Source organism: Zophobas morio, unplaced genomic scaffold (assembly GCF_036711695.1).
Source record: "Zophobas morio isolate AGI-343-1 ecotype UQ-CSIRO unplaced genomic scaffold, CSIRO_AGI_Zmor_V1 ptg000030l, whole genome shotgun sequence".
Classification (NCBI taxonomy): domain Eukaryota; kingdom Metazoa; phylum Arthropoda; class Insecta; order Coleoptera; family Tenebrionidae; genus Zophobas; species Zophobas morio.
Genome location: NW_026972135.1, coordinates 931,457 through 944,286, shown reverse-complemented (window position 1 = coordinate 944,286; position 12,830 = coordinate 931,457). Strand labels below are relative to the sequence as shown.

General features: G+C 34.1%; 1 protein-coding gene across 1 annotated transcript; it reads right to left on the bottom strand.

Moving 5' to 3' along the window:
* Positions 1–1,350: 1,350 nt before the first annotated feature.
* Positions 1,351–9,134, bottom strand: LOC135138291 (uncharacterized). Its single transcript, XM_064068232.1, has 4 exons — positions 9,021–9,134; positions 7,461–7,579; positions 2,143–6,356; positions 1,351–1,689 (listed from the first exon to the last, which is right to left on the bottom strand). Exons 2-3 carry the CDS (start codon positions 7,569–7,571, stop codon positions 2,343–2,345), a joined length of 4,125 nt encoding a protein of 1,374 aa, XP_063924302.1. The 5' UTR covers positions 7,572–7,579; positions 9,021–9,134; the 3' UTR covers positions 1,351–1,689; positions 2,143–2,342.
* Positions 9,135–12,830: the final 3,696 nt, after the last annotated feature.

Genomic DNA, 12,830 nt, shown 5'->3' with positions numbered 1-12,830 from the left:
TTTTAAACTCATCTAAATTTAAACTATAAACGTCAAATTAAATTATCTAGAGTATGCAACCAACTTTTCTATTTGACAAATTTTATTTAACTCATTTTATGGAGGTAAGTAAGCAGTTTTTTTATTAATATAGTATATATAATTATTGTGAATAAACTAGTATAGAGTATATACCTAGTATCGGCAAATGTACCATTCCCGTCTCAGGAGAACTAATTCATCTCGAGGTAAACTATAGTTCTCTTGACACGAATGGAATACTTTCTTCTTGTTCTCCCTTGCAAGACTTTTTTTCTTTTTCTTATTTTTTTTACATTTCTTGTTGGGGGTTGATTTTCTTCACCTGTCCTTGGTGCTCTCTCGTTAAGTACTTTTGAAGACGTTGGTGTTACTCTAAATAATTACACAACATAAACAACAAGTAACTTATTTAAAACAGTAAATAAAAATATAACATAAATTAGTGGCGTTTCTGTGTACTTAACTTAATAAATTTGTGTTCGAGCAGATACATTACGCTACAGTACCTTCGCATCCGGCATATGTCTCTTTAACAGATATATAGATATTGTTAACAGGTACTGTACGCAGTTTACTATACCCAGCTTTGACACAAATTTTTCCTTCGATTATGATCACGCTTAATACGACACCCCATAAAAGTATGTTAGACCGGAACATCCAATCCGCTGTAATACAAAAAAAAAAATTGTCCAAGTTTATTACGACAGAACTTCTCTCGCTCTATTGAAAAATTATAAAATTAGATTATGCTATGTTTGTTTTGTGATAACACCTTCGCAGTTCTTACACAGGGCGGGCACAATTGCAAGGGATTGTGCAAATTGTACAAGAGCGGACAACGTAAAATATATTTAGCTTCTAACCATCTCATGACATTTTTCTGTGTTGCGTTTTAAGTTGGATTTTTCCATAGAAAAACGGTGTTTAGGTAAGATTTTACTCAAATTTACCATGTTTTGTCGACTTTAAAACTTTCATCAACTAAGTGCCGCCACCAGTGTTTTCTATTACCAAAATGTAACATAAACACTACATAATTTACAAATCTCGGCTGTGAAGTAGGTCAACTGAGGTCATTTTAAAAATTACGTCCAACTAATTTCGCATACACCGTAAATCGTGGTGTGGGATAGTTTTTTGTATTGTGTGTTGCATACCTTTCTGGCGTTTGTAGTAATCTCGTGGTCTCTCTTTAATAAGTTATTTACATCGAACTTACCCCGTTTCTGAAGAGAAGGAAACCAGTATCACGTATCCAACTTCCAACAGACCGTATTTTCAATTCGGATTTATGTAAAATGGAAAGGTTAAATTAAAACGCAAATCTGCAGGAGGAAATATCTTTTATTAAATTTTGTCAAAGGACGGCCGAAAAATGTGGTTCCTCTCTGGAGAAGGGAAAAAGCTGTGAAATAAGTTTCCGTGAAGCTTATTTACCCAGCTGCAAAACCTTCTTATCTTTTCAAAGACAAAATTACAAATATAAAATTGTACAACAAAAAAAAGTGGATCTGCTACATCTACGCACAGCATTCAGATCCTTGTGGAATGCCGGTCCATGTCAAACTGCTTATCCGACGCTGAACGACTAGTGATTCACGTATTTAGTGTTAGGAGAACAAGTGACGTCGGTATTATTGGAAGTTTTCGAATTTAAAAACTGTCCTGAAATAAAAAAAAGAAACTGTTAATAAATATTTTTTTATAATACGCGAACTAAAGACAAAAATTTTGGGTTATAGTTCTTGATATGTTGACTCAAAAAATATAGCGTGTTTAGGGTCACGGATCAATATTTTCGCAATATTCGGTGTAAAATTCGAATTTTTAAAAATTTTTCAAAATTGCGACATTTCAATGAAGTTTATTTCTTGAAATATGTTTTTAGCAATGTTGAAGATGTTATGCAATTCCCTTTCAGATTTTTGGTAATCCGAACAAATTGCTAATCCGAACACACCTTTTCTCCAATTAATTCGGATTATCAAGGTTAATATACACATATAAATAAATTAAATCAAAACAGATGTGTTATCTTTTACGTTTGAAAAGTATACTTACTAGTATTTACATACAACTCAACACTTGTATAAATAAAAATATTTCTTAGTAACTTACTTGTATTATAAAGTGAAAAACCCCCATTTTGATGATAATTAATTTCTTGTATGGGTTCTAGTAGCCACTAGTTGTAACAGCTCCATTTACTTATGCAGAATATTTTCTCAACCGTTCCAAACATATCTTGTCATTCATAATAATTAAAGTACGTCTTAGTTCCTGACTACTCTACAATAATTATAGTGCAAACAATATTTTCATTTTCTTAAACATTTCACTAGCATTTCCCTAATTTCAGAATCGTCGTGTTCGCATGCGAGCTCAAATGCCGTCGTCCTTTCATTATTTGGAGTACGAACGTCGATACCTTCTTCAATTAATAACTTTATTATTTCTCTATTGCATTCCCATGATCTTGCCGCATAATGCAACGCGTTGTTGTTGTCTTTGTCTAGGATATTTGTCGACGCATGATTTTCTAATAGCATTTTAGTAATTTCGTAGTCACCATATTCACATGCAAATTGTAGAGCCGTGGACCCATTTTTGGTTGGAGCGTTCAGGTTGATTCCTTTATTGATAAGTAATTTTATTTTGTCTTGATTACTGTCCCATGAGTCTCTATTCCACGAAACGTAGTGTAATGGGTTGTTGCCGTCGGCGTCTACTATATTCGGTTTGGCTCCATTGGCTAATAGAAACTTTACGATTTCGTAGTTACCGGTTACGCTTCCAAGATGTAACGCAGTTATCCCTTTATCATTCTTCGCATTTACATCAACATCAGGCGCAATATTTTCTAATAATTTCAGTTCTTCGCAGCTTTTCGGTCGTGATTGTGCGAGTGCATGCCATATTGTGTTGCCTTCGAAACACTTAGCACCGTTGCCTAACAGTATTTTCAACATGTCGTACTTGCCGCTTTTACAAGCCACATCCAAAATTACAATATCACTTATATTTTTGTTCATGTCGAATTTATATTCAAATATTGCATTTACCACAGCGATATTACCATCTCTGGGTGGTACCACGTTATCGTCTGGAGTCCCAGTGACCGCCGTTTGCAACAAATATTCATTACATATTTTCACGTTGACAAGTTCTGGACTTTCTGCAATAATTGCTGAAAATAAATTCGAGTATCCCAGTTGTGCTGCGTAAAATATTAAAGGCTCTTCTTTGTAGTAATGAAAAATTTTTTCTTTCATGTTTGCGAAAGTTGATAATTCTCGTTTCAAAAATATTTCGATTGGGTACAGACATTTTGCTTCAAGGGCGTAATCTACACAACTGAACTTGAACAAGTCGTCTTGACCGTCAATATTAACACCTTCCTGGGTCAGTGCTTCCATCATTGTCATGTACCAAATGGGTTCCCGTGAATTCTTACGGATGGTTTTGACCGGGTACCTCATTCCATATGTACATAAAAGTTGCAATGGAGTTCGACCACCTGCATCCTTGGCGTCTGACTCTTCTACATGTTGTTCAAATTTGTTCATATTTTTGTATATAATAGACAAATGTAAAGGTTTGTTGTCGGCCAACATCACATCAAACATGAGTCGTAAATTGTCGTACCTTTCCGAAAGTACGACTTGTTTCAACAAAGAAGCTTTCTTTTTGTTTGTTTTTAACCATATGGCTGCAAAGTATTCTGCATACGTCTGATGGATAAATATTACTTCATCGTTATCACCTATTTTCTTTATTATTCCGCTTTTGTCCCCATTAAGTTTGATTTCTTCAATAAACTCCTTCGTTTCTTGTAAATTGACATCTAGTACCTCAAAGTCTTTGTTATCTAAACATACTTTCAAAGCCACAACTTCGTACGGTTTTAATAGTGCTTTAATAAATCCGAGTTGATTCTTTTGTTCTTTGTCGACGAGTTTTTCAATAGTGGTTGCTATTTTTCCCTCAAAAAATACTTTATACATGTATGTGAGAACGAAAATATTTTCTTCGTCAAGGTTTTTAAAAGCTTCGTTATTGTGTAAAAACATTTCTGTGATTATATATAACTGTAGCGGAATTCCGAGCAAATCTTGACTGTTGTTCAGATCTGTGCTATCGAATATCTTTTGTAAGATTTTTTCTATCTCTTCTTTTCGATATTTGCTTTTCAGTTTTTTATGTACGTATTGTTTCTGCTGTTGTTGATCTAGCTGCAGGATTTCTATGGATACTACATTCAACTTTTCGTCTATTTTGTCGCGTAAATTCTCTCTGCATGAAATCCACACCTTCATACCCTCTGATGATACTTTTTCCGCGAAATCTAAAACAAGATCTACATAAGTACTATCAACTTCATCTAAGCCATCAAGATATAAATAAGTCTTTTTGTTTCTGTGCAAACTATTTCTAATTAGTTTTTCAATCCTTTTTTCATTTGGTTTTTCCGCACCTAAAAAGTACTTCTCTATTTCTTCGGAACTTCGTTGCTTGCCAAAGAAAGGATTACAATGAATCAGTTCAACGTAAACTCCCCAATAATCTGAAGGACAATTGTTGTAGAGGACTTTCATTAATGTAGATTTACCCATTCCGGGTGGGGCACAAACAGTGTTCAGGGGACCATCGAAATGATTCAATACGTCTTCTTCTTTGATTTTTTTCGACTCATCTAAACAGACACCAGGAATTTTCTTTCCTTTTTTCGAAAGTAAAACACAACAATCATCATCAAATGTTTGAAGCAAGTACACATTTCTCTTTCCAGATTTTTCACAAATGCGCTTGAATTCTTTTGGTGTGCATCTACTTTTTATTGAAACTATTACAACATTTTCGTGTTTATTATTTCCTTTGTTTAAATAGTCAGACAACTCGAGAATATGGAAATTTCTAAATGTTAACTTATCTTTAAACGTAGAATCACAATTGATAATAATCATGGTCTGGTCTTTCAGCAACTCGTAAATGCTTGTAATTTTCGCCCTTTTCACAAAAATACTCGATACGTTTCTGGGTATGTGGAACTCAGGCAAGTCTTTTTTATTTTCGCTTACATACTTTGCTTGAGACATTACAAAGAGTTCTTCAAGTCCAATGTGTCTGGCAATTTCATTGTCAATGTTAACGAGACGTTCCAAAGAAATGGGTTCTCGTCCTTGAATAGAAATCGTGAAGGTACGTAAAATATTTTGACAGTGTTCCGTGTCTTTGGATTTGGTGATCAGATCAGATAAATTCTGGAACACTTCCATGCCTTCAAAATTGCTGCGAGCGACATTCCCTATCAAAATTAGTTTCCTGTTATCAGTGGCTTTTTTCATTAATTTTGTCATGGTTTTAATAATAAATCTATTGCCATCTTTTACTCTCACTATCAAAGGGGCCTTGTTCAAATACCACGAAATTTTTGTCTCCTCATTTGTCCATATTGCAAACTTTTGCTTGATTTTGCCACATTCGTCAGTTGTGTTTCCTTGGTTTGGCCAGATGTTTTCAACAATTTCTTCATCAGGCTTTTTTACTATGGTTATTTGGAAATTCATTATTGCCGCCTTAAGGTATTGTGTTTTGTCATTTTGTTTGTTGCTAGTTAAAGTTTTCGTGTGTGGTGACAAAGCCAATTCGATGAGTTTTGCGATGACGTCATCCTTGCTTAGAACAAAATTTTTCGACCACCATTGACTTATAAAGTGAGTAAATGAGTCATAAATGTTGTATCGCAATAAATACTTTAACATTTTTTCTACGTATAGCTGTGTCTGCGTGAGGTTGCCTTGTTCCGAAAATAAATAAAATTTGCAATTTTTGTCTTCCGAATTTTGTGTGACTCGAAAAACACTTTGCACTTTCTGCAGCTCCTTGTTTGATAGCAAATCTTCGAATTCCACACTTGGACACCTTTCAATGTTAATATTTGTTTCTATTTCCGTACTATTTTTGAGATCTAGGGGGCAATTTGTATAAAGAACACAAATAATATCTTCCGATGTTTCAATATTTTCGTTTATCGATGTACAGTATTTTCCAACATCGAAGTCATGTTTGCCTTTACGTAAATCCACCTTCCTTAAACGTTTTGCGGCTTCTTTATGTTTAAGTTGAAAAAGAAAAGTGCGTTCTTTTTTGTCTTTGAATGTCACTTTAAGAACTATATCATCGAAAGTTCCGAAACCTTGTTGATTCGTAGTCATTTCGAAATCCTCAACTTCGTCGTTTGCAATTAACTTTAAAGCATAGAATGCACACATTATTTGTTCATATTCTCTTCCTTGATCTACGGTTCCAGCAAGTTTTTCATACGTCCGAGCCTGAAAAAAATAAGATTAGTTATTTTAATTTGCTTTAAAAGGCAATATTTCTGATTATTCCATTCGCCTGTCATTTGTAAAAAGTAGAGCAATAAAAATGCGAGTTTACACATTTGTTACTACGGTTTCAACGAATTCTACCGAATATTCCACCAGTGAAAATATTATCAGATATACCACTAGTGGTCCAGCGAATATTTTTAACACATGATTTTTTTTTAAATTAACAACGAAACAGATATTTATTAAACATTACATTTTTTAATTTTCCGAGCTCGCATTTGTTGACATGAAAATCGAATCATGCCTAAAATTATTTTGAATGTGTTTTGAGTCAGGTTGAATAAAAAAGGAATTTGTTCACGGCTCTTGGAATAGTCTACCGAATACCAGTCGTAGTCCAAGTTATGTAGGGTATTTTTCAAACTGATGGTTTCACTTATTCAATTTTTCAACAGTTTGAAAAATAATCGACATAACTTGGACTACTCGTGATATTACATATGATAATTTAATTCATACATAAAAAATCCCATAAGCCGCGATGAATTTGTCACTTCGACATCGGACAAAATTAACCCTAACTTTGCATCTGGATAAAATGAGGGCAAACTTCCATGCCACACTTTTTCAAACCTGATTATTGTTGGTTGTTATGATAACGAATGAACAATTTTAAAAATTGACAAACAATTTGTGCACAATGGCGAATTCACCGCGTTTTGGTACTTCGGATAAACTAGAAATTGAGGAAAGTGACCCCAGAAAATACAGTTAACACAAAGACGTCAATTTGGCGACAGTTCAGCTTTAAACGAATTATTTTTATTATTATTATTCATTCATTATTCAAATTATCTCATCGAATTACGAATTACGAATTACGTTTTTTTTTTTGTCGTAGGAGGTTTGTGTCGTCAATTTACCAAGCAACAAAATTCTCGTAAAAAAAATCTTTATTCACTTGGCTAGCTTTAACACTTGTACCAGTCACTATTTCTTTCTTCAAGTTCCATTAATTCGTATTATAGTTGGAAAATGCACCACTCACACTTACGATTGTAATAGTATAATTAAAAAGAATCAAGCTCTATAGCTTTTTACCGTTTTTGAAGACGAACTCCGGGCCCCTTCTTGTAATCGTGATTGTTCTCCTTCCATTGTGTTTATTTGTTTATCTTCTTTTCCACCGCCTGACTCCAAGCTTTTTTCCATGGTAAATACTGTTAAAAAAATAAAATATAATAAAATATTTTTTTCACTAGCAGCCATGAAGCATGCAAATGTCGACTCATTTAGAGGTAGCAAATTCAACTTTTGCGACCACGGGTTCAAAAAGAAGATTGAGGTTATGTTCCCAATACTTGCTGTGATTATTTCTTAAAAAATGAATAAATGTGTGCTACCAACATTACTTTAGTATACGCATGGTAGTTGGTGGACGGTAGAAGATAAAATGATGAATTCAGCGACAAGTGTAAACGGTTTTCTTTGTGTTGAAGATTTAGATTAAATTTGATTAGAAATCAAAACAAAATTATGTTGCGTCAAAAAATTGAACGTTTATTTTTTCAATTTATTGTCTTGTGGTTTCTACTAGTGAAAAAAATAGTATATTAACCACGGTTGCAAAGCCACTTCTAGACCTCGCGCTCGGTCTAGAATGCTTGGCTTTGCAACCTTGGCTAATAACACACTATTTTCTACAACAACGAAAAAATTGGTCCAAAGTTATTCGGATAAATTATGAAGGTATGCAAACATATTTTTTTTGTGAAACACGTATATATTAGGTAAATTAAACGACACATTTTTTTGGTGACGTCATCAAGTTAAAGGCGGAGATAAACAAATAAATTTTCGTTCGCTTTTAACCGTACACACAGCAGTTTTGATTTTGAATATTACGTGTTTGATAGAATCATCAAGAGAAAGACCGACGACAGACAAACAGAACTTATTTTTTTTAGGATGGTCTTTATGAACAAAAAATTACAAATTGAAACAGTTTCTTAAAAAGTGTTTAGTATTTGTAATACTTATTAAAGTATTTTTTTTTTTCAAACTGAAAATAAGAACACAGGAATAACATGGTTACCGTTGGCAAAAATAATAATAATTCAAAAAACATGTAGAAAATTTTGCCTCAAACGTCTTTATCTGCTTTTGTGATATCATTTCTCTTGAAGAACTGATATTTTATCAATTTATCAGTAACAATGTATGTTTTTTCTTAAAGTACATTGTGTAAGATTTATCTTCATTATAATACAATAGTTAAAAACACTTAAAATGTATTAATAAGTTCAGAGATATGAAATATATTAAAGCCGTAGATGATAATCTTATCTGCCACAATACCTTGAAATTGGGCCATTTGCTACAAACTGTAATTTTTTTTTAACAAATGTTAAATCTCATGATTTAATGGCTTAAATGTAAAAATTTAGGTTTTCTGATTTTGTCTATTTATCAACCATAAAGATACCGAACAAGTAATGTTCGTAGCACTAGAAAATATTAAATAATTTTAAATGCACACATTCGGACTAATCTTAAATAAGCTAAAAGTCTTATGGTCTTAAAAATATGTACAAAAATTATTACTACATATGTTTGAGTGTTTTAGTTTTTTATTTATTTGTAATTTATGAACTAACTTACGTGTGGAGTTCTATTTTTTAACGTATTTAAAAAGTAACATTGTCTTTAAAATTAAGTCACTCAAAACTGTAATTCAGACACAACTGTTAGTAGAACACACACATTTCCGATACAGTTTAGTTGAAAACACTGAGTAATCTATACCCAATTGCTCAGGAGTTTACTTACTAATTAATTTGATAAGATTAATAAGATTAAGAAAATGATGGATGACTTTGGACTTATTTTGTGGATGGTAAAATGTTAACAACAATAGGATTTTTGTATATCTTAATTTAAACGGTCGGGACTGCCTTTATCCGCGTGGTAGTTGTTGGTATTTGATTTTAAAATCAATAAATGGGCGATTCCGTAAAAGTGGTAGCAGTTTTCAAAGAAATGGAACCGAAAATAATGTTACGAAAGAAACCCATATGCCGCCCCGGTACGACGTCTATGGGTCTTCTAGTATGTGTGTGTTTATTCTGGTATGCGGTGATGACTCATCGGCCAGGCGGCGCAGCGTTTGCTGACGAAAAGCCTGGAAGCAAAAATCGCGATAGACAACCTAGAAAATCCTCGAAGCGGCGTTCTCGAACCATGTAGAGGAATGTATAGGTTTAAATAGAGGCCAGTTATTAAGAAATAAGTTGTTGCGTTTTACCCACGTCGATTTTTATTTTAATCGCCCATGAAACCTAACAATAATTTCTGAATTGTGAAATCTACAAAAAATGTCTGTAAGTAATTTCCGAAAAACGGTCGAAATTTTCATAAATTGCCGTATCATTTCGTTATCAGTAGTGACAGCGGTGTGATCGTGTCTCCCAGTTTTTCACCGAATTTCTAGTGATTTATTTGCTTTTTTTTTGCGACTTTGACATCTACTTAACAGGTACTGTACGCTGAATGTATTGGTGAATTACTTGAGTCCTGTCGCCTCCCTGCTCTTATTTAATTACCTGGAAGTCGGCGGTTCCCGAATATTCTACTACTTCTTATCGCTACTTTTTGTCGGTCATTTTATCCGCACATTTTGTTTTTGCGTCTGAGGCGAAGTACTGTGGCGTTAGTTTATCGTTTAATTAAATAAATCTCTCCTCTGTTTTTTTCCTCAATAAACCTACCCGTGGCCCGCTTGTCTGTTTTATAGTTAGTCACCCTGACCGGCCCCTGGGTGCTGAAGAATTTTGTCTCCCTGTTCATCCTATCTCCTGATAAACATGAGTTCATGTGCAAATCAATGCAGTGTTGATAACAAAAACGCCCCAACGATTCCATGCGATGTGTGCCAAGAGCTTCTCCATTTCAAATGCGCTGGGCTGCCTGACAATGATGTCAAATTTACTCGTAATAAATCGAAATCCATTAAAGTTGTATGCAACTCGTGCAGCAATAACATAGCTCAGTTCAAAGACATTAAGACGCTGATTTCTTCTATTCGCAGTGATTTTAACACTGCTATTGATAACCTTAAAGCTAGCTTTGAAGTTCAAATTAATAATTTAAAATCGTCATTAACTCCTAAACAAGAAATAGCTCCAGTAGTGTTTGAAGATGTCGTTAGTGAGGTGATGGAACGACAAATCAGAAAACAAAATCTTGTCTTGTTTAACGTACCTGAACAACCGATTAATCTGTCTCGCGATGAAGCTCTGATACGTGACCGTGACTCTGTCAATAACATTCTCTTACATATTAATTCAGCTTACGACGTTAGCAGTGGATCAATTCAACGTATGGGAAAATATTTAGCAGGTAAAAATAGGCCTGTTAAAGTCCTTCTTAAGAATGAACAAGAGGTACAAAATATTATTCGTTTCGCTAAGCAACTAAAAAATTCGACTCAATATAAACATATCTTTGTTTCCTTTGACCGCACTCCAAGGCAGATTGAATACTACAAGCTATTGAAAGATGAAATGGATCTTCGTACTACAAACGGCGAAACTGGTTTGAAAATTAGATATGTTAAAGGCGTTCCAAAAATTTTAAACTAGTACAGACACCCATTTACTGCCGCAGTTCTTCACTTATACTCTACCAAAATGTTCGTGGTTTAAGGTCAAAAATCTCAGATTTCTGTAATACTGTTCATGAAAATGATTTTGATTTAATCGCATTAAGCGAAACTTGGCTTAATTCTGATATTAATAACTCAGAGCTGTTCTCTTGTAATTACACTGTTTTTCGAAAGGACAGGAATGTACTCACTAGAGGTGGTGGTGTACTTTTAGCCGCCAAGAGTTCGTTTAAGCGTAACGAAATAGATGTCACTGATATAAATATTGCTTTTCCCTCTATAGATTTATTATGTGTGAAAATTAGCGATAATTGTAACAATAAATTATTTGTATTTGTGCTATACATTCCGCCTGCTACTTCTCTCCCTTCTTTTGAACTCTTCTTTGATGCACTCAATCAGCTAGCACCACTGCGTTGCAATAATCAAGTTATCTTTCTTGGTGATTTCAATGTTCCTGAATTCATAACTAGGAGTAATAGTGGATTTAGTACTACTTTGAATATATTTCAGAATTTCAACAACCTACAGCAATTTAATACTGTTGTAAATAGATATGGAAGGCTCTTGGACTTGATATATTCTAATCTTGAATGTTCTGTCGAAAATGCTATCTGTCCGTTGGTCGACGAAGATTTCCATCACCCAGCGCTTGAGCTGAATCTAAATTTCCAGTCTGGCAAACCTCCCAGCTCTTTCCGTATGAATAATAGTGTTTCGAACTACAATTTCAAGAAAGCGAACTTTCCTCTTCTCTATGAACTAATTACAAACGCTGATTGGTCCTTTTTGGAAAATATTAACAATGTCAATTTAGCATGTAAAAAATTTTATGATAAATTGTACAGTCTTTTTGATTTATCTGTTCCGAAATCTATTTATCGTGATCGCCGGTACTACCCACCTTGGTTCTCATCCGAAATTATAAGCAACTTACGCCTTAAATGGTCTACATACAAACAGCATAAAAAACTCAGAAGTGACCAGTCCTATCACCTATTTAATACTCAGCGTGCAAAATGTAAGAAACTTATTAAAGAGGCACACAATCACTACCTTTCATCTATAGAAAATTCAATCATCAATGATCCGAGCAAATTTTGGGCTTACATCCAAAACAAAAAAGGTTCTACGCGTATCCCAGGAGTCATGTGTTATAACAACGAAGAAATCTTAAATCCTGCAGACATTGTTAACGCCTTTGGCAATTACTTTCATAGTGTTTTTATACATTCTACTCCCATCGACCCAGCTTCCCTATCACTTCAACAATGCGTCTTCAATAATACCGTTTCAGTCAATGAGATCTCCGTTGATGATGTTCGAAAACACTTGCAGCGATCCAAAAATTCGCAAACTACAGGTGTTGATGGTGTTCCCAGTTTTCTCCTACGTGATTGTGCTTCTGTTCTTGCTGCTCCCTTAGCTAAAATTTTCAATCGGATGTTGCAGTATTCAACTTTTCCAGATATATGGAAAAAAGCCTTTATATGTCCTGTACTTAAAAAAGGCAAAACCAATGACGTTACAAACTACAGACCGATCTCTTTGCTGTGCAATTTTGCGAAAACTTTCGAGTCAATTATTTACGAAACTATCTACAATTCAGTCAAACCTTTTATCTCTTCATATCAGCATGGCTTTATGGCTAACCGTTCAACGGTCTCGAATCTTGCTTTTTTCTCCCAGTATTTGTCGGATTCCCTGGATGATAAATGTCAGGTCGATGTAATATACACTGATTTCCAAAAAGCTTTTGACAGGATTGATCATTACGTTTTACTGGAAAAGCTCAGCCGTTTCGGTTT

Coding starts and splice junctions, on each gene's coding strand:
- LOC135138291 (XM_064068232.1), bottom strand. CDS start 7,571: ATGGAAAAAAGCTTGGAGTCAGGCGGTGGAAAAGAAGATAAACAAATA. Junction 6,357..7,460: donor GGAGTTCGTCTTCAAAAACG/GTAAAAAGCTAT, acceptor TATTTTTTTCAG/GCTCGGACGTATGAAAAACT.